At 52.8% G+C, this 21,669-nt stretch overlaps 1 protein-coding gene across 4 annotated transcripts; it reads left to right on the top strand.

Moving 5' to 3' along the window:
* The first annotated feature begins 2,150 nt into the window (after positions 1 to 2,150).
* LOC101066199 (inactive ubiquitin carboxyl-terminal hydrolase 53) lies at positions 2,151 to 20,505 on the top strand. Of its 4 annotated transcripts, none has more exons than XM_029840279.1 (17): positions 2,153 to 2,676; positions 6,870 to 7,446; positions 8,148 to 8,240; positions 8,324 to 8,458; positions 9,119 to 9,229; positions 9,989 to 10,071; positions 10,179 to 10,263; positions 10,341 to 10,487; positions 11,395 to 11,544; positions 12,817 to 12,988; positions 14,083 to 14,229; positions 14,865 to 15,011; positions 15,501 to 16,251; positions 16,556 to 16,614; positions 18,684 to 18,747; positions 18,810 to 19,489; positions 19,560 to 20,505. In XM_029840279.1, exons 2-17 carry the CDS (start codon positions 7,303 to 7,305, stop codon positions 19,634 to 19,636), a joined length of 3,045 nt encoding a protein of 1,014 aa, XP_029696139.1. In that variant the 5' UTR covers positions 2,153 to 2,676; positions 6,870 to 7,302; the 3' UTR covers positions 19,637 to 20,505. The 4 variants fall into 4 exon arrangements, with proteins under 4 accessions (XP_011605076.2, XP_029696139.1, XP_029696140.1 ...); XM_029840280.1 differs by having other exon boundaries at positions 2,153 to 2,770; XM_029840281.1 differs by lacking the exon at positions 2,153 to 2,676 and adding an exon at positions 5,510 to 6,660.
* The last annotated feature ends 1,164 nt before the right edge of the window (positions 20,506 to 21,669 follow it).

Raw genomic sequence — 21,669 nt, 5'->3', positions numbered from 1 at the left:
CTCGTTGCGGGATTTAAATCCCAGGTTAAATATAGCACTAGTTGCTTCAAAGGCGTAGCCTCCCGTGGCCCACCATTGTGCGCTGGAGCGTAGCTAATCCCTTACGCAACATCTGGACACTCACCCGCGAGGGTGCTCGTTAGTAGTAACTCGATAGCAACACGGCAGACAGGGTTCACACAAAACACGATCACGTTGGCTTTTGTTTTGCTCAGCATTTCCTCTCTGAGGGAACTTTTTGCTTGGCCTCCCTTGCTCTTGAAAACACAACAGCGGTGAGCTCCGGTTACTCCACAGCTGTACCAGCTGTTCCCTCCCATTTAGCCACATTCCTGGGTTTGAGTGCAGAAGCAAATTCAACTTATCTTGTGCCCCGAGACCGTATTTGTGAGACAGAAAATATCCTATTAGCTAAAAGGCCAATCTAAAAAGATCTGGCGTTCCCTCCAGGAGGAACATGGAGATGTTCCTGTTAAAAGTGCGTGGAGAACATGGAGATTTTGGCTCCAGATGTTCCTCGGGGCTGAGCGGAGGCGCGTGAGGATGTGCCAGATCGATGACAGCCACTTTTAGACTTCTGGCTCCGATCGAGGCGGCACTGCTGACTCGGCGGAAGTCGCCGGACGGCCTGGGCCCAGGGATCCAAAAGTTCAGGTTGGGGGAGCTTTGTAAAAAGAACCCGATCTTTCTGAACATCTGATCTATAATTTATCACAAGAATATAGCAGATATTCAGTGGCAGCACTTCAAAGGGAGCGCGCTGGAGTTGGCTCTGATAACAAAATTAGCGTAACTTTTGCATTTTCTGGTGAAAAACTGCAACACGCCAGAACCAGATTTCCTCGTGGTTCCTTCATTCCTTCTGTGGCGAGAGTTTCGGATCCCCTGATCACATCACTCATGTGGATTATTACTGCGCTCTCTAACTTTGTTACATTTCAAGAGGAAGCATTAAACGTCCCTGGAGGAAACGGGCGAGAGGGGAACCGCTTTGTCTCCTCGCCGGACCCTTTCAACTACTTCCTGGGGAAGGCCTGGAGCGCGTTGATATATTGTGACCTCTCCCCGATCAATGTGCACGGCTTCCTGGAGCTCACGATGGATTCCGAGTTTCGTATAAAATTGCTTTGATGTTGCAGCGAGGGTAAAAAAAAGAGGCCTTCCGAATTAAATACTGTCAATTCCATGTGAACAAGAACCAGAAGTTGTGACTCACCGTGACGGACAACGTTAGCTCGTTCTGGCATTTGTTTGGGATTCTGTCGGAATGTATCGTTAAATTAAACAGAATTGACATCAACTGAGGTTATTATTCTTATTTCCAGCCGAGATTAAGTGTGTTAATTTTTCCTACTTGCCTCAGACATGTTGACAGGAGGCTAAATATAGTTTAGAACTCAGAATGATCACATATCATATATCACGAACCCTCTGTTGGAGGCGATCCAGACTACTTATTTAATGAATCTCCTTTATTTAAAATCCCGATATAAAGGTTGTGTGAGCTTCTAAGGACTAATTGCAATCAGCGGTCTCTTACTTTAATTGTACGTCTTTGCCAGCTTTATAGAACAGGAATAGACAGATCTGTCACTTTTCCCTCGCTAAGCTCGTTTCTCACATTCTGGTTGATCAAAATATAAAATGTTTTTCATCCGTTTTCAACGTGATTCAGCTACAAAGAAAGAATATTAAGGTAAAGGTCATACTTTATGAAGATGAGGTTTGATCTCAACACGTTAAAACATGACCAGGCCAACTTTTTAAGGTAAGGACTCAAAATATTAAAAGTCTAAAGTGGGTCGAAACTTTGAGATATCTCGAAATACTGATAAAGTTGAGGGGGGGGGGGAAGGGCACAACTTTTATTTTGGCACATAAGGGTCAAAATTTATGAAAATAAAAACACGGAGAGAATATAAATATTGCAGTATAACGCAGTTAATAACGCATCAAACGGTCGAGTGAGTTCACGTCTCGTGAAACTGGCCCAAACGGGCTTCCATACCGACGCTAATGAGCGCATTCTCGACCGTCCGTCAATCTGCGGCCGTGCAAGCGCGTTGCGTGCGCGTCCGCAGCAGAAAGGAGGCGCAAAGGCGCCAGAAGTTGCTCCCCAACCAACATCTGCACGCCTGCATGTGTCGCAGGCTGCAGCGGCTGCAAACCGCAACCTTTGCACCGTGAAGCAACACTAACGCGTCTGCCGGCGCAGTTGGCGTTTCACTCATGTTCCACCGTGCGTGCGTGCGTGCGTGCGTGTGTACAGTAGCGTGGTAGACTGCAGTAAATACACAGTTGAGGAGGCGGGGTTTGACATCTCGGCTCTGAAAACATCCCTAATCCAGTATTTCAGGTGCCGAAATCCAGCGAGGCGAGCGCAGCTCCGCGTTCCCAGCCCGCCAGCGTGAGTCCGAAGCCCCGCAACGCATCCGCAACCGCCCTTGGACGCAGGAATATACCGCAAGAGGACGCGGGGGGACTGTGCGTCGGCTGCGGTGGCTTTTCCAGGGGGAAATAAGCCCCGGAGAAGTGAGGAGGAGTGAAGTTTCCGCGGCGTGAACGCAACACTTTTCGCGGCTCATCTGCCTTTAACTTCGTCTCCAAGTGGCGAAACCTAAAATACTTCAACCCCCGGAGGCAGAAACGCCTTTAAAGGATTACTTTATCTCTCGGGTGAGTCCGTCTTTCTGCGGCTGTCGTTGCTCCAACTTTATGTATTTTAATGCAGCGGGACGTGAGGGCGGAAGTGGCTTCACCTGGGGCTCAGGTAAGCGCAGCTAGGCCGAGCTGTGGCTAGCTCATCATTCACCTGTCAAACCGACTCTTTTAAAGCCTCCAAACGCCGTTTCTGTCGCTTTTAATGGTATGAAAACACGTGCTATGATGTTTTTGGCGCATTCTCCTGAACCAGAAGCAGTTTTGAAGGGCTAACTCGGCTAACATCCAGTTTAGCCTAAATATTCGTAGCTTGAATATTCAAGATTCCAGTTTGCGTCACAACAGTGTGGAAATAAGTATTCCCAGGCTGTAAAAGGCACTTTTAAGATTTTACGTTAACCTTCGTGTTTATCTTGTTGCGATTCCATGTAATTAGCAAAAAAAAATGAGTCCCCTTTTGTCCTCTTAGTGCTTAAAAAGGACCAACATGATTTTCATTTCTGTAGCCTTGAGTTTCTTAAAATGTAGCAAAAGAAAGAGACCAGTTTTGGAATTAGCTTTATGTGAAAAAGCTGGGTTTTATAATTGCTAAGAGTCACATTCAGTGTCCCCCCCCCCCTCAATATTGTAATGGTGCAAAAAAATGGGTTTGAAGTAATCTGGTTATTTCTGTCTTGCTGGGGTTAAACGCGTCCTCTCTCACTTTAAAAGCTGATTTAATGCCTTACAAATATGAGTTTAAGTGTTATTTTTTTAATGCCGTTGCGTCACCTGGAACCATCGGCTGCCAAGTGTGTGAGATTTGTCTTTTCTGCTCAGGCTTTTATATTGGGCCCAAAGACGCAGCAGTTATCAGAGCCCCTTCCCGTCTGATCAGACCCCCCCTTCCCCACCCCCCCAGGAGCAGGCCGGGGTCCCCTGAGCGCCGTCACGGTGATGAAGCAGTGAGCTCATCAGTCACCCGTCGGGTTAATGGCTGCGTGGAACACGGAGACCTAGATGTTGGTGCACGTAGCTGTGCAGGCATGTGGAGGAACCGGTTCTTTGTTTTGTGTCCAGGTTTGAAATAATTGCTCTTTTGTGTCTTTTTTATTTATTTTTTTAAATCTGCGGTTGACAGAGTTGCCGCTGGTCTCTGCGGAGGCGTGGAGGATGTGCTGGTTTGGGTCCGTGCGGCTGGGCTCTCCTGAAACATGCTGCTTTTGTTCTCCCTCTTCCGTTCCGTGGGGTTTGGGTGACCCGCTCGCTTTCACGGGGCCGAACGCGGACGTCGCAGGCGTGTTTCGTGCAGGAAGCTCCTCGCAGGAAACGGCTGCTTCATTGTTGCCCCAGCCGCGTCTGCGGCCCAGAGGGAATTTTCCAGCCGGGCCCCAGAGTTAAATGAGAGTTCCAGCGGGCCGGCCGGCGTTTTATTACTTCTCCTGCTTGCGGGCGGAGGAACTGTGGGGTGTTGACACGGAGAATTCCTCGTGACTGTTGAAGTAAAATCAAGTGCGAAGTGGTGAAATAAGAAAGGTGACTTCGTTCCTGCCTGTGAGTCAGACGGCCGACACGTTTGCATCACCGCCTGTGTCACAAGAGAACCGACGTGGAAAACGTGCGTGTGCCTCAGAACCAGCGGCGGCTTTGTGGCACACGCCCACTTTGAGCCGTAATCCAGTCCGTGACCTCGCTCTGGACTTTTGTTCTGGCTGAAACTGGGACAATTTGAGCTGTCCATATAATTTCAACTGCTTCCTAATTAGGGCTTTGCAAGTAGTTCATAAACATCTTTCCCGGCGTCATAAAATGCCGGAGCTAAACTCCGATCCAGGGTGTAATTGCATGTTGTTGGGTTTGAATGTTTCAGTCTGCAGAGATATTGTGGGTCGGGGGGGGCGGTTCGATGACGTCACCCGTCCCTGAAGCCGATCCAACACCTTCGCTTATTGGAAGTATTGTTCAATGAGTTTGTCGTGAGCTTCCCCAACGACGACGATGCAGTCGAGGAGTCAGAACGAGGAGGATGAAGCCGGGCCGCGACACCTCCTCCGGCCCATTGCTCCAGGATGCTAGCCGTAGCGTTCCCCCTGTGACCACAAACGTTTACGGGGAAACAAATCTCCGACCCGGACATTGTCGGGCTGTAAAGCGATTAAGTTGTAAATTTAATCGACATCGGCTTTAACGCACCGACCACATCCGTCGACTTCACTTATGCTGACATAATATCTGCGTTTGCGAACAACTCCAGCGGCCGAAGGAAGCTAATGCGATAAGAATGGATCTATTATTACTATTTAAGATATTTAACCAATTTAATGCGCTTCTTCATGCTCCGGTGCAGCCTGTTGTCCTTCAGGCTCTCGGCTCATTTCTCATGTTCTGCTTGTGTTTTTACTGTTGCGACTTTTTACCCAGTATCACTTCCTGCTGTGTGACCCAGTTTCCCCACCAGAATCGCTGGTTCCGCCCGGACTCGTGCTGCTTTTGTTCCATCTCAGCTACGTGCGTGATTCGGCTTTTCGACCTGAGCTGTGAGGTCCCAACGCAACAAAAGCGGCAGGTGTGTGAAACGGCGACCTCACCTGGCCGTACACGGCGAGCAGCGTTGGCTTAAAGGCCACGGGGACGAGCCACGCGTGACGAAATACTGATGTTAGCTGCTACCTCACAGTCTTTTATCAGAATCCACCTCATCTTACGCCCATACTTGACTTTAGCTTCGCTTTGGGCAGGAGTCCCACCCCCCCCACTGGAGGTGTGGGTGGGAAAGTCTTCACAATGGCCACGCCCACATGCACCCAATCAGGAAGTCGCTGCTTTTAACGACCTTTCATTAATGAAATCATGAATGAAGGGGGTAAATTCTGCCCCAGTCTGAACTCTTCTGGGGTGAGGAGAGGACAAATATTGGGATTTCTTTCTCTGCCAGCTTGTTCTCAGGAGGTGCCAAGTTTGATCTGACTGATATGGGCAAATTAGAGACCGAGACTCCGGCGCTTCGATTAGCCGGACCTCTGTAATGAAATTAGACGTTCAGGATAAGGAATGCTGGTTGTCGCAACTTTGGGACGCTGGCTGACGTGCGATAGAGTCGTGTGAGGAGTTGACCTGGAGGTTGCTGGAGATGACATCAGGCGTATCGGGTGTCGTCCCCACGAAAGACGGGCTGTTTACCACGGACGCAGCGTCCCGCTCGGCGTTCCAGCCCTGAAACTAATCCCAAAAACAGAAGCTCTTAAGCAACGGTGAGCTTAAGTGATTGCTTTGGAATGCCGTTGCTATGGAGTCCGGTTGCATAGTAGCGCGGCAGAGACGTGAGTGTGATTTGTGGATTGTGAACTTCTGGCCGTGCCGGCGACCTGCTGCGGAACCTGTCGCCCGTGAGGATTCCGCAAGCGCCACGGCGGAAATTTCGTCCGACCGGTTTCGGCTGAAACTCTTTTTTTTTTTTTTTTTTCCCCCGTGTTCTGGAATTTGTCGGGAGCAGGAAGATTCACGTTTGTGCAAAGTAGGGCAGGATTCTTTTCTGTCCTTGTCCTCGGTGGGGGGGTGATCTGAGGTTTATTCCTGGTCGATATTTCGGGTGTCGGAGACGAAAACTGGATGAATCGCTTCGGGGAGTCTTCCTGGCTGGTTCTTCTCTTCCTCTCTGTCTTGTTTTGTTGCTAATGCTACGCGAGGTTGGACAACTGTAGCCTTTAAATGGCGTGTTGGACAGAGTTTTGTCTTTTTGTGCGTCTTTATTACAGCGGGCCGAAAGTTTGAACGGTGTCTGCCGTCGCTTTGCCACGCCCGTCGCTGAATAGGTCAGGTCGGGCCTCAGAAACGATGTCATTGTTCCACATGCTAGCAAACACGCCGCACAAAAACAACAATCTTTGCATGATTTTAACTCTCCGGGCCTGAACAAAGCCGAACAAACGGAGCCCGATGCCTTCGTTTCTTTTTTTAAACGTTTCCGAGGTGAACTTGGCCCACAGGACTTTAACGGGGACCAGTGTGACACACCTGCAGGTTGTGATTGCTAACGTAGAACCGTCTGTTGTCCCTCCGTGAGCAGAGGGACGGTGCTGCTGCGTCTGTGCTGCTGCGTCTGTGACGTAACCGTGGTTTTATGCCGCGCACTCTGTTAGATATTAGCATGAATTTGTTTTTGGTGGAGGTAATTGGTGTCGCAGGAGAGAAAACCCAAGTCCTCATTCAATAATCATCTGTCTTTCCAGAAAGAGGAGAAAAACGGGACCACTCGGAATGATGTGCAGCAGGACGCCCGGAAGCCCCGAATGAAGCCGGCGCCAAGCTGGAAGCGAAAATGATGATCAACGAAGGACGTTGTTGTGAACTCAGAGGGCTCCGGATCGGCCTGCCGGTCATCAGAGGATTCCCGGACCAAAGACTCGGATTGTAATTTTTCTTCCCGTTTTTTTGTTTGTTTTCCAAAGAACTTTTTAGCTCGTTTAACGTCCGGACGTTCAGCATGAGCTGCCGGGACAGACCGGAGGCCCATGTGTAGCAGGGCAGCTGCTGCAGCTCAGGGAATAACTTAGCCCCGGACTGTCGGAGAGTCACTCCTGCGGGGGCCTGGGGAGCGCCCCCCCAGCACCCCACCCTGCCCCGTCGCTGTCCCGCCCCTCTACAGGCGGACCCCTTTATCCAATGGCATGGGTCAAGTTCTTCAGGAGGCCCAGGGGCAATCTGGGGAAATCCTACCAGCCGGGGAGCATGCTGTCCCTGGCCCCCACCAAAGGACTGCTGAACGAGCCGGGCCAGAACAGCTGCTTCCTCAACAGCGCCGTGCAGGTAGGTTTGATCCGCGCACGCACGTTTGCTACGCTGGAGAAGGCCAAAGCTAACAGTGAGGAAAGGTGGTTGTTTTGTATCTAATGGTGTTGATAAAGCTGATCGCTGGGCAACGCCGGGTTTTTCCATCAACAGCTGGAAGGAAGCACGAACCAGCAAAATAAACCAGATAACTGCAGAGAAGGAGCAGGGCCGCAGGAGACGGGCTAATGTTTCAGACAGCCGCCTCAGTTACAAGAGTGCCGATTGTGCCGGTCCGGTGAGAAAACACATGGTTGTTTGAAATGAAGACGGCAGGGTCATCGTCATGGGACAGCCGCGCACGTCACCGTGGCGTTTGGGTCGGGGGAAATTTCACCAGAACTGCCAAAAAAACAAGCCAGCTCGGGGCAAAGATTCTGGTGCAAATAAGGATTCTCTTATTCTGCCGGTGTTCTTTTTTTATTGCTGCGCCATGTTGATTAAGAAGCTCTGTCCTCTGAATCCTCTGTAGCTTCGCGGCACACTTTTGGGGGGGGGGGGGGGGGGGTGCCTGGCGGCGAGGTCACCCTCGGTGGCTGTGACTCAGAGCGGGAGACGGGCGACGAGCTGGTTGAAGACCAAAATCACCTCCGGCGGTTCTTTCGCCTCTCTCGCCCGCTTCCCCAAGGTCACGAGAGGTCCGTTTCCCCGGCGTGACCCGTCTGTCTGCCTGTGTTTAGGTCCTCTGGCATCTGGACATCTTCAGACGCAGCCTGAGGAAGCTGCCGGGACACTTTTGCCTGGGAGACTCCTGCATCTTTTGTGCGTTAAAGGTTTGTTTAAATGCACCAGGTTCCCATTTCTCTGCGTTCACACACGAGACTTCCAAGCCTGGACCTTCCTCTCCTCCCTTCAGGGTATTTTTTCCCAGTTCCAGCACAGTGGGGAGCGCGCCCTGCCCTCCGACAACCTGCGTCACGCCTTGGCGGAGACCTTTAAAGACGAGCATCGCTTCCAGCTGGGCTTCATGGACGATGCCGCCGAATGCTTTGTGAGTTCCCGCAGCGCACGGAGGGGAGGGGGGGGGGGGGGGGTTGTTTGGGGTTGTTCGCTGCAACAAACTGTTCGGCGAGGTCACCCAAAGAGCTTCTGTCCCTGCTACGCTGCGCTAAATACGCCAGGTTACATAAGCCGCGCGGCTGTTTGTGTCCCCGTGTGTCGCGTTGCATCATTTGACTTATTTTTAAGTAGATTTCAAGCCTCCTTCATTGTTTGTACACACGGGTTCAGCGTGATCCAGATTACGGTCATTGTGTTGCATTTGTTTTCTTTGGCATTCAAGTGTGGAGGTCATGTGATCCGGTTGTTATCTTCAGTCTTAATCCCACGCCGACCTTTGCCTGTGAGCGTCCTGTCTGTAACTCATTGGCAGCCGTTTAAAACTTACCCCAGAAGTTTGTCTGTGTCGGGCTTAATGTTCAGCCCGGTCGTGCGTCTGACCATCGCTCTGCTACCTTGCGGCCTTTTTAAATATTTCATAAACTCGCGAGCGCTCCTTGGAAATGGGCGAGGTCCGAACCAGAGGCTCGCTCTCCGAACTGCGAGTGTCGCTCGTCCGGCCCGAGCAGCTGGTTCGCTCTGGAAGACGCTCGCCTGATTCCGGATGCATCTTCAAACGATTAACCCGGAGTTTTGTCTTCCTGTCTGGCAGGAGAACATCCTGGAGAGGATCCACCTGCACATCGTGCCGGAGGAGACGGACGCCTGCACGTCACATTCTTGCATCACGCATCAGAAGTTCGCCATGTCGATCTACGAGCAGGTCAGTGGGGGATCTGAGACACCTGGTTCCACCTTTTTCAGGGACCGTGTCACTTCCTGTTTGCTGCGTTCGTTTGCACGGCCTCTGAAGTCAAGTGTGGCCACCCTGGCCAGCGTTGGGATTAAGAGCGGAGGTTCATGGATCACTGTCGGGGGCGGTAGATATCCAATCCCTCATGTTTTGATAGCGGGTCGCCCCAGCGGAGCACGGAGGGTGTTTCTGGTCGCATTCCACAGTGCAGCAGCAGCACAGGATAAATCACAGATGGTGTACACATAAACTCCATCTCTGTCTCACACACGCGCACGCGCATGCGCCACCCTTCCCCGAGGCTGCGACGACCATCCTCTGATTCAGACCGATAATGCGCGTTTTGCCCAAATCCCTCGGGTGCGCAGTCAGTTTATTTTGTTCCACGTCAACTGTAGGGCGCCCAATCGTGCGCCGGGCGTCGGGGCCTGCGATGAGAGCTGCTCCTGTCGGGGGGGGGGGGTTGACGACTTCATATAAGTCAGAGAGCATCTCCGATACTGTCAATCATTTGAGTGGTGGAGCTTAAAGGATGCAAAACAAGGTTTGCCTTTTGAATCTTCTGCATTATTCTGCAGGGGGGCGCTAATATTGAGTTGAGTGACTTTGATGCTTGATGTATTTGACCTCTAGATGACCATTCCCTTCACGCTGACTTGATAATTGTTCCTCGACAGCAGAGCAACCTGCTAAATTGGCTCCTCTCACCTGCCTGGTTTCTCTCTGCAGTCTGTGTGCCGCAGCTGCGGCGCCTCCTCCGACCCGCTGCCGTTCACCGAGCTGGTGCACTACATCTCCACCACCGCGCTCTGGTAAGGCCCCTGCGAGCTGACGGGCCACAGCTTCCTTTCACGTCCAACGTGTCCCTCTTACCGACTGGTTCTCTGCAGCTTACGGCCCTTTGTCTGTTTCCATGCAGTCAACAGATGCTTCAGCGTAAGCGCGAGTCGTTTGGGGAACTCTTACAAGCGGCAAGCACCATCGGGGACCTTCGGAACTGTCCGGTAAGTCCGACTCTCTCGCCCACCGTTCCTCTCGGTGCAGTTCGAGGGTGTTTTTTAGGTCTTTTCCTCTCTCTTAGAGCAAATGTGGGCAGAAGATCGGGATCCGACGCGTCCTCATGAACTCCCCTGAGATCGTTACAATCGGCTTCGTGTGGGACTCCGACCAGTCGGACCTCACGGAGGACGTGATCCGCTCGCTGGGGCCTCATCTCACCCTCTCCGCGGTGAGTCGACCTTTTGCACATGTCCCGCTTGTTCTCCCCCCGGCTGGAGAGGACTTCGAAGGCAAGCCGCCCACTGGTTTTAGGTCGCTGTGATAACCTCCTCAGACATCACTTTCAGTCTCTTCCTCGGAAGGTTCCCTCCCCACAGCTGCTGTTTATTTCTCCTGCGTTCCTGGTCCAGTTTGTTTTTGTGCAGCAGAACATATGTGTGAAGTAAAGTGGGGATTTGTTCCTGTGTAATTCGCGGCCGTTGCGTAAGCAGTCCAACACCCAATGCCCACTTGGCCCGGGCCGCTGATCAAAAAGCCCCTGCTGGCCTGGGTCAGCTTGTCAACGAGCCCCTCCCCCTCTTGGCCCGTGCATGCGTGCTGGACTGAGGCAACATGTGAGCTGGATCACAGACGTGTGCTTCTGACGCTGCCCTTACATTCACACATTCTGGAAGAGCTGAGGAAAAAAAGCCCCATCAGTCAGGGAGTTCAGGCGAGGTCGTCCTTTTTATGCTCCATACGTTACATAACTTGTTTATTGATGTGTTGGAGCCCCTCATTTGACAGCTGCCTCGCAGAAACTTCAGAAACCTCGTCCCGCCAGCGTACCACAACACTCTCCATTCATTTGTGGGTTTATTGCCTCCTCCGACGCCAGCCGTTTGCTTTGAAGCAGTTTGAGAGAGCGAGAGGAGAAGGAGAACAAACTGTGCAGGGAAAACACGTTTGTTGGCCTTCGACAGGAATACCAGAGCTCTGAAATCCCACTGTGACCGCTCTGCTTTGACCCAGCCTTTGTTTATGCCGGTAGCGGAAGACTAATGCCAGTTCTTTTCCTCAGTTCCTGATCCACGAACAGATAAAGTAGCTCCCCCCACCGGCTCTTACATCGGCGAGTAACTGGTGTGTATGTTCAGCTCTTCTACAGGGTGACGGATGAACTCGCCAAAAAGGCAGAGCTGCAGCTCGTGGGGATGATCTGCTACTCCAGCCGCCACTACTGTGCCTTCGCCTTCCACACCAAGTCCTCCAAATGGGTCTTCTTCGATGACGCCACGGTGAAGGAGGTGAGCACGGGAGCAGAAATGGCTTTTGATTGATTCAGCCCAAAACAAGGGAAGTCGTTTCGAATCAGGCATTTGTGTCTGAAAAGGCTCCACCTCTGCACAAATCCAGGGATTCCTTTTAATCGCTTATAAACGTGCAATAAATGGATCACTTTTGGCATCCAACGTGAACTGGAAATGAACAGGTCGCAGGTTTGTTTGTGCACCCAGCCTGGCAGTCCTCTCCTTTCATCCTCTCCACTCGGCCCCTCAAATATTGGATTTATTTTCACGGTGTGCACACGTGAGCCTCCCTCTTTGTCTCACAATTTTCTGTGGTACTGTGGCGCAGCGGCTGGCTGGCTCTGCTTCAGTCCATCAGCAGCTTGTGCTGCGTGTGCAGCCCTCCTCCTCCTCCTCCTCCTCCTCCTCCCTCCTCCTCCTCCTCCTCCTGAAGTGAGGAGTTCCACTGAAACTTGCCTGTTCCTGACTAAATGAGTGCTGCTGTGTGGCCTGATCGCTGCTTCTCCCTGCTTTATTTACTGTGGGTGATGGCGTCCAGACAGAAACGCATTTGGCTGCACATCAAGACAAAAGCGTTGCTCACAGTTGGCATCCGTGGCTCGTTCACACGGACTTAAGGGAAAACAAACGGCAGCGATAAAGACTCGCCGCTTTCTGTGATGGCACTAGCTTCATGTGAAAAGGGCGGCAGCTTTACGTCTGCAACTTTCCTTGTTTTTTGGTCTCCTAACCCTTTTTCCTCTCCTCCGCCTACCTGCCTCTCCCCTCCCTCCCTCTCTCTCCCTCCCACATGGTCATTTGCTTAATTAAGGGGCACACGAGCATCTGTTAGCCTGCAGCTCGCCTTCCGTGGTGCCTTTCTGGCTAAACGAGCGCCTCATGCAGCTTAGCTAATGTGATCGTGGGACCTGTCCTCGAGTGTGTTGCATTATAACACAAATAAAGCCTCCGGCCAGTGAAAACAGGCTCAAATCAGGCTGCGTCTAAGGGTGTCGGCAGAGGGACAGTTGGAGGACCAAGCTGTTTTTTTTTCTTGGTTGTATTTAAAGAGGCTAAAGTTCTGCCGGTCCAGGATCCAACGATGCTGAAACTAGCAACAACTGACACTCGACCCGGGGTACTTCCTGTTCCCCAAAACTGTGTTCAGTTCAGTAAACTGTTTCCTCCTTTGTGCTAAGCAAACACGACAGACACCGGTGCTGCAGAGGAGGCCCAGAAGGGACTCGGGCTGCCAAAAAAAACCTGCTGACCCTCATCTGTCTTTTGCAGATTGGCTCCAGGTGGAAAGACGTGGTCAGCAAATGCATCAAAGATCACTTCCAGCCTCTCCTCCTGTTCTACGCCAACCCGGAGGGCAGCGCCATCACCGTAGACGAAGCCCCCAGAGTCCAGTACAGCAGCCACTCCCATTACAAAGGCTCCGTTAACGGGGATGGGAAAGGTAACCATCGCATTCTCTGTACACGTTCCTCTTTTCATTCAGGAGCGGTTGCCCAGGGCGCCCTTTTTTGACCATCTGAAGTCTTAGGGTTATAGTGGGACCTCTACTTACGAACGTCTCTACATGCGAAATTTTCAGGTTACGGAACGTCTCAATGGGAAAATATTTCCTCTCGTTACGAAAGACATTTCAGGATACGAAAGTCAAAAATATGCTGCCGCTGCTACTCGCAGCTCGCGGAGTTTAGCGAACGCAAACATGCTATTAGCTGCTCTGCCATTGGCTATCGCCTAGCATCTTCCTGTCATCCCATTGGCTAGGAGGGACGTCAATATGTACAGGTTTGTGTGTGTCCCAGCGTCGCCTTCGTTTAACTTTAATTTATTGTGTGTGTTCGTATGTTTGTCCATTAGATGGCGGTGTTACCACAAGTGTTAACGTTCGTTGCTAGTAATGACGGCTAATGTAGGATTAGCCTGTAATAAAGTTAATTTTGTTCCTGGAGAAGCCTTGCACTGAATTCCTACATTTATTGTGCGGAAATCTAATTGTAACATGTATTTGTTACATGTTTTGATGCATTTTTATGATTTATAAAAAAACTATGTCCGAATTTTTGGGGGCTTGGAACGGATTAGGGCATTTACATGGAAAACGCGTCTCTACTTACCTAATTTTCAGGTTACGAAACAACTTCCAGAACCAATTAATTTCGTAAGTAGAGGTCCCACTGTATATTTTAGGAGATTGACGTTATCGTCTGCGTGAAACTGCAGCTCTTGTGTTGTCTTTGTGGGTCGGAAGTGAAAAACATGGTTGCTGACAGTTGAACATGGCCGCTGTTTGGATTATTTATCCCTGGATTTGTTTGGTTGGGGAGGTTTTATCCCCTTTAAAGATCCTCCTCTGGCTTTGCCTCCTGGCCGTGCCCCAGGTTCAAGCTGTGACAGCCGCTCGCTGCCCGTCAGAGCTCACAGGGCGCCCGACCAAACTGGATCATCCTTACAGGAACAGGAAACAAAGCCCTCTTTAAGCTTTCTTCACCAGCATCTCCGTAACCAATTTTCCGCCCTCTTTTTCTGCGTCTGCGTCAGTTTTGGAGTCTCCGGTTCCAGTGGCCAAGAAAATGGAACTGACGAGGGAGAACATTAACGCTCTGTTGAGTTCTGGCTCTTTTAAACAGAAGACTTTGTCCACCTTCAGCAGGGGGAGCAACCAGACCAGCGGAGGACGAGGACCAGGTAGGAGAGAGCAGAGATTTGATCCATCGGTGCAGCGCTCAGACCTTTGCCCCGGCTCCTCGTCTCCAGCCTCCAAATGCTGTTACATTATTAAGCCTTTGTTTCCAGAGAGACTGCCGATAATTGTGCTAAAGCCGGCTGAAGGAGAGATAATTAAACAGAACCAAAGCTGGCCACACCAGTCGGACAGGGGATTTACTGTCACGGGGGGGGGGGGGGGACTCTGCACGCGCTTCTGCTGACGTGCAGTGAGAGGAGAAGAGATCAGCAAAGAGCCTGATGGCAAAGACAAAATGACACTCGAAACAGCGTTTTTTCCATGTTTAAGACGAAGCGGCTGAAAGTCACTTGGGCCACAGAGCTCGTCTCTGAGCTCTGGGCAATAATAAGTCAATAAAATAAAGCCGCCACCGCCGCGGCGGCGCGATTAAACGGATTCATGCTGAGGGGATAACGGAGCATCAAAGAAAGAGAAACAAAGCTTTGATCACCGTTGAGTCAGCAGGGGTGTTCAGATGTGAGGAACTCGGGGGAATGTGACGATCCATGTGATTTCAGAGCAGTAACAATTGCAAGTTTACAGTCAGAGGTCTATTATTAATTATTATTATGATTAATGTGTCTCTGTTCTGCAGTTAAAGTCGCCAGCGTCGACCCAAAGAGCCGCCTCAGGGACATTTCCAGAGAAGTTGCCCAGAAGGCTGGAGAAATGCGAGGAACGCCCGTCCCTCGAAAGGATTCCGAGAGGAGTGGTCACCGGCGGCCCGAGAGCCACCACAGAGGTACTGAGAGTCACAGCGGTCCAACTTCCACTCCTGCAGCCGTTACGTAAGAGGAGGGATTACGGCCCCACGTCGGTGGGGGGGCGATTTTTCTGCGGCGCTCTGCGTTCGAGCTGTGCGCTGCAGCGCGCTAACGCGCCATGCTAGCATCAGCCCGAGCGGGCAAATCGCAATGTTGTCGTGGTGGTGGGGGTAAATTTAACGGCACCGCTGACCCCACGGCCTGTCGACAACGGGAACTTTATGAAAGACGTCGGCATCGTAAGCGTGCGGCGTGATTTAGCTGGCTTGCTCAGCAGAATGTGGGCGGGGAGCTCTGCTGGGCCCGTTTCCAACCACTGACACTTAAATGCAGCATCAATTTGACTCCTGGTCGCTGCAGCCGTGACGTCGCTGCCAGGAAGAACCTTCCAGTCGGAAGAAGCCCGGTTCTCTCTGTGCGTTCCTCTTGTTTTGATCCAGACTCACGACGTTCTTGTCTGTGATCAGATCCAGGTCAGGACAGGACGTACTCGCGCTCCGTCTCGCCTCCGGAAAACGGCTTCAAACAACACGTGGAAAGCCGCCTCTACAGCAGCCAGGGCAAAGGCCCCACTCGAGGCGAGAGGACGCCCCACCTGGGGGGTCGGTCCTCGCAGGACCCGGCCCGCTCGCAGCCGAGGGCCCAGGCGTTCCCGGCGCCCTCCGGCGGAGGCCACCGCAGCCGGAGGCCGGACCGGGGCATCAATGGATACGACACCGACAGCAGTCAGGATTCCAGAGAGCGTCCGGGAAGCCGCAGTCGGCCGAGCCGCCCCTGGAAGCCGATGCGGGAGGTGTTGAACGTGGACAGCGTCTTAAGCGGCGGCGGCGGCGGCCAAATGGTGCATCAGGAACGGAGGCAGCACAGCCCAAAGAGGCGGCCCAGTAGCGAGTCACCGACCCGCCATAGAGACGCAGATTTCACGTGGGGGGGCAGAGAGGAGCGCCAACCCAAGAGCCTGATGACCATCTACGAGGACGAGCAGAAGCACGAGACCGGCGGCAGCCGCAGCTCGCTGGACTCGGACAGCCGGGGCGGCTACAGCGACAAGGACCGCCCCAAAGGCCCGGCGGCGCTGAAGGCTCGCAACGACAACTGGAGGATCCAGAGGACCGAGTCTGGATACGAGAGCAGCGACAGGCTGAGCAACGGCTCGGCCAACCTGGACTCGCCCGTGGTGGAGAACCTCCGGCCCGTCCCAGAGCAGCACCTGGGCAGGTAAAGTGGAACCCGCTCTGTGAAGCCTCACAAACCGTTAACCCTCAGCCCGTCCAGCATTTTCTAACTGTAGTTCTGAAGTGACGGGTCACACCAGAACCACGTCTGATAGTCCAGCAGACAGAACCGCCCGAGCACAGGCTGACACCTCGCTGTTATTACCGTAGAAACGCAGACAGCCAATCTGCAGCCGCCTTTTTCGGATCAGACCCAGCAGCGTCTTCAAGTGCTGGTAGTGATGAGGCGCTCAGGTATCCATGGTAACTGGTGCACGCGGAATAAGATGCCTGATTTTGTTCCGCAGGGACCACCTCCCTCCGAGGAGCGACGATCTGAAGACTGACGCTTTGCAGCTTTTCTCCGGTACGTCTCACATCTGCCCGCCGCTTACGCCCGGTGGCATCGGCGCCGCCACGCTCTCAGGTGAACGGGTCGTAAATGAAAGCGCCGTCGCAGCTCGGCCTTGGCTTGAAAGAAATCCGCCCCTGCCGGCGAGACGTGCGTCCGTGGCTGGGACCCGGAGTAGGAGGATTGTACAGTACAGCCGCCTGATTTATTGTTCCGTCGGTGGCGCTGAGGCCGCGGCCCGATTGAAAGGATGCTGGAATAAGCCGGCGCCGCTTCCGCTCCCTCTCCTTGACCTTTTTTGTGCAGAGGAAAGTTAATTTTGAGCCACTCAATAGAAATGCGTGCGACAGAAAGTGCTCGGCTATAAAAAGAGGCTAAATTATTTTACACAGGAGATGGGGGCAGATTAGAGAGGGATGTGGGAGCTGGGGGGGGCTTTTTTTTTGTTCTTTAAGCAGCTTTCTGATGTCTCGGTGACGGCGAATCAGCTCCCAAATTAACAAGTATCTTAAAGAACCGCGGACTAATTCCTGCAGGAACCCGCCGAGTTAATCCTGAGTAAGAGGGGCGGATGAGGAGGACTCGTGGGGGCGGGAAGCGCCGCGGCGAGGCGGAGAAAGTGCCGGATTGGCGGCGCCGCGGTTGTTTTGAAGCCTTGAAGTTGTGCGGCAGCGATCAGAAACGATCACGTGACGGGACAAAGCCCAGGAATCCTCTCACACAGGTACCTGCGCATTCACGCCTGAGCACGCCCCCTAGTGTCCGCACGCAGCAACGACAGTTATGTGTTTGACCCGGCAGACGCCGTGTTGAGCGATGGTGTTGACGTCCTGGACGCGCTGGCGCTCTCCTCTCCCCTCTGGCGTTGACACGCTGCAGCCAGCGGCTGCAAAGTCACTTCCTGGCCCGACCCCAGTCTGGGTTTAGCCGGAGTCTCGGAAGGCTCAGCAGATTCCAGCGCTCCATTAAAGTCCAAAATCCCTTGTGAAAGCACGCAGATGTGGGCGGGCCGTTTCCGCCAGGAGCCCAGCCAGCGTCGGAGGTCGCCCCCCCCCCCCCCGGGTTCCTCGGCGATGACCTCCTGTGCAGTTCTGAATAAATCTGCCAGGTCTGTAATGGTTCCAGGCAGACGTCGTCAGAGCGGCGCTCTCAAAAGGTTGTTATGTCTCGGCATCGGGTCCGAAGTGACGATTCCTCAGAGGAGCGCCGTGCTCAACCTCCGTCTGTGTACAAAAATGCCAAATGTCCTTCAGCTGAGCTAAATATTGTCCTCAGTGGAGTGAACGCGTGCTCGTAAAAGATGACACGGGTTTGCGCTTCCCTTCTGCAGCCTCGCAGGTTAGCGTGTTTAGCCGCCAGGCTAATCCCCTCCTCTCGCTCAGGTGGCGTTGCCCACCGTTCCGGTGTGGAACAGGAGAGTTTCCCGGCCAATTAAAACGGCCGGTGCTGCGTCCCCGAGGCTGAACGTCGCTGCAGCGGGGGTCTGGAGAGGCCCGACCCTGGAGGAAGCGCACGCCAGCGGCGAGGATTTAGGCGCTAATGCTTTGAGAGGAGAGAGGCTGCGTGAGGTTTTTCTGCTGACGGACCACAGATGGTCCTTGGCCTCCGTCTCTGCTCGCTCTGCCCCCCCCCCCCCCCCCCCCCCCCCCCCGGTCCACCTTAAATCACCCCCGCCACGCTCTCTTGGCAGACGTGTTTGCTAGCATGTTGTTTGCGGTCTAAGTGGTGAAATCAGCGTTATCTGCTCCATAACTCGCCGGCGTCGCGCTCCGTTCCGGACGCTTTATGGATTTTTCCTTGCTTTCATTCGTTCCTGCTGCGAAATCTCCCAGAGTTCATTCTGTTTCATTTGTCCTGCGAGCTCAGCTCTAACAGACCCTGGAAATGGACCCAGATTCTCTTCGAGCGGCGGCGTTCTCGGGCTGGATCAGACGCTCCGACACTTCCTGTCTGCACCGGGCTCAAGACCTCAGTCTGAACCCTGTTAGATAACGTCTTTGTTGGAGGCGGGGGGGGGGCAGGACAGATGTGTTGTTTAGCCGTCTGTTAGCGACGAGCTCATATGAAACCCTCCTGCCTTCCAGGTGAACCGGAAAAATTCCCAGATCTACAGGATGGGAGCTTCCTGCTGGGTCAGCCCATCCAAAGGTAACAACAGTTTGGTGCGGGTGTCGGCGCCGCCCGATGCTGACCCCGTTTGTGCTCTGCAGACGCCAGGCCTTCAGATACACTCCTGGAATCCTGGAGCAGGACAGCGGACCGGAGGAGAACGTGGACGGGAGCCCGGTCAGCCCGGTCAGCCCGGTGCCCCCCTACTTGGCAAAGACCAGCAGCTCTGAGTGGAACAGTTCGGACGACCTCGCCGGACCGTCCTCTGAGCACGAGGAGTCCAGTACCGTTGAACCTCTGTCGCCCCCGCCGGTGCCCCCCAAGACCTTGGGACTGGCTCATCCCGATTTGCCCGGCGTGCGCCCCCCACCCCTGGAGTCACCGTCCCAGCCCGGCCCACGTCACCAGCCCAGAAACGACTCCTCTCTGCTGTCCCACAACACCCTCCGCCGCTGGATCGAGACCCCCCCCGAGCACAGGTTCTCGTCGGACGCCAGCTCCAAGTCGGGCTCGTCGGACCAGGACCGGAACGAGCTGTCGGCCAGCGAGAGCGACGAGAGGGCGCCCAGCCCCAACGCCGACCTTGCAGACGTGGTTCTTCCGACCACCTACTTCTCTGTGGACAACTGCATGACGGACACGTACCGGGCCCAGTACCACAGGAGGCCGGCCCAGTTCACGAGGGCGGAGGAACACACGTCGTCGGGGGAGAGTGACGCGGAGGGGAGGAGGCTGCCCGCAGACCTTCAGCTGACGGAGCCCAGAACCAGACCAGAACCAGGTACGGCTGTTCCTGCTAACGTTGCTCCCTTTAGCAAAGGTGGCGCTGACCCGGAGGCTGTGTCCCACAGGGTACCCGACGGTGAAGGCCACGGCCCGGTGGAACCCGGTCACCCCCAAAGGTCTGGACGAGCACGGCTTCCTCTGAGCTCGGGGCCGGACTGGGATCCAGCGACGCGTTTGAGGCCTTGATGGTGGCGAGCCGACCCAGTTGGCCATCGAACCGGTTGCCAAAGAGATTAAAGAGCGAGTCGCCGCGTTGAATGTGAACGAATCGTGAATTTGCACAATAGACAGCGGGTACGGGGGGGGGGGGCGGGGCGTAAAAGTTGGGTTCTGTTGAAGATGCTTCTGGATCGGGCCAGAGATGATTGTTGATGACTCTAGTACTTCAGTGTTATGGGGGGTTCTGTTCTGTTCTGGACTTAGCTTTAACGTACATTTTAGGAGGTGATTCAACAACCTGGGCGCCGTTTGAACAGGACTTTAAACTGGATCCCAAGGATCTGTGTACACGTGAAGGTCCGGGACGCCCAACCGGTCTTCTCTCCATCCCAGAACATCTCTGTGGGTCTGGCAGTCCCACCTGAGGGTTGGCTGCTGAACTGGGTTATGCAAAATCCTGGCAGGAATCTTAATTTAAGGGAAGTGCAGGGCGCCGCGAGGCGGTCCGAGCGCCAGTCGGGTCGGCTCCAACGAGCTGCCGCTGCGCACTGCCGTTCCACGGTTGGAAGGCTGCAGAAAACTATATTTAAGTTTTGTTTCTTAAAAAGCTAAGCTAGGCTAGGCTAAGCTAGGCTAGGCTGCTTTGATTTTAGATGGTTTGATACAAGCTGAAGTGGATTCTGGCCTCAGCAGACTGCACAGTGCCTTTTGTAGTTTTCTATGTCATGAAATGGAGACGTTTGAGCCATTTGTATAAAAAAAAATACAAAACTTTCATTTAAGAGAATTTTTGTAATGTTTAATTTTATTTTTATTGATTAACAGTTGAATAAACAGTTTTATTGAACCCCTCTTGGTTGTGACCGTCCAAATGCTGTTGCGGCGCGGGTGTTTGCTGCCACCTGGTGTCCAGGGTCGGTAACTGCAGCTACTCACCACCCGGATACACGACTTCAATTTGTTGAATTATCGTGTGAATAGAAATATTCTGATCATGCGGGGATTAGAAGACAATCCGAGGCGGCGTTATGAGCCAGTCTTTTACTGGAATCAAAGATTTGAAGTCAGATTTACACTTCGGAGAAGTTCGTTTCACGCATCGGTTGCGAACAAATGAGACATTTTGTTGGAATTAAAAGGAAGACAATTATTTTCAGAAGTTAGTTGAACGCATAAATGCAAAGAAACGTGGAAATCGCTCTCAACCTCACTAAAACCAATTTTTAGGGAGATCTTCAACAGATTCGAGCCAAAAGATTCGGTTTGAATCGGCTGCATCCAGAGATGGTACGTTTGTGTCCAACGTAAAAAAATACGCAAACAGTTAAAGTACGTAAGACGACGCACGTTTAAAGTGTCATTACTAAATAAAACTTAACTCCTTACGATACACGACAGAAAATTACGATTATGTTTTTTTCCTCTAAAGGAAATGATAAGTGTCGATTTTCGACCTTCCGTCGTGATTTTACGAGGAGATCCTGAATGCGTCATCGTCAGCATCACCTGTGCGGTTCGAAGCAGGTGTTTCTGATGAGAATCGTCTGTTGACCGCAAGGACTCGTCCAGCCAACGAAGGAACTGAAAGGAGCGTAAAAACGGACGGATATGGAGAGATTAAAGACAAGAAAGACTTGAAGCGCGAAGCAAAAGCGGAAGTCTGCCGACAGGTGAGTGATTTTGACCTCGAGCGCTGATTTCGGGCGTCTCGCGCAAGAGCACGAGCGGCTGCTTCAAGCTACCTGTGGCTTTGTTCAGTCAGGTGATGCAAACTGCTGCCCCCTGGTGGCGGATCTGAGCACTGGCTGTGAATCCTGTTCAGGTGATTGACAGAAGCTAGCACGCTAATGTTGGGTAGCGCCTGCAGAAAATTAAAGTCGCAGTGTGTTTTTTTCCTCATCTTCCATGTTTGCTGCAGTGTTTTAAAACCTGAAAATGGGAATTTTGGTTTGTTTTTTCCGACTTTGTCCATAAACATTGAGGCGGGTCCCCCTCCATCGCTGCTAGCTCGTGTTG

The sequence above is a fragment of the Takifugu rubripes genome, chromosome 8, assembly GCF_901000725.2.
Source record: "Takifugu rubripes chromosome 8, fTakRub1.2, whole genome shotgun sequence".
NCBI lineage: Eukaryota > Metazoa > Chordata > Actinopteri > Tetraodontiformes > Tetraodontidae > Takifugu > Takifugu rubripes.
This window is presented reverse-complemented; position numbering and strand designations above follow the sequence as displayed.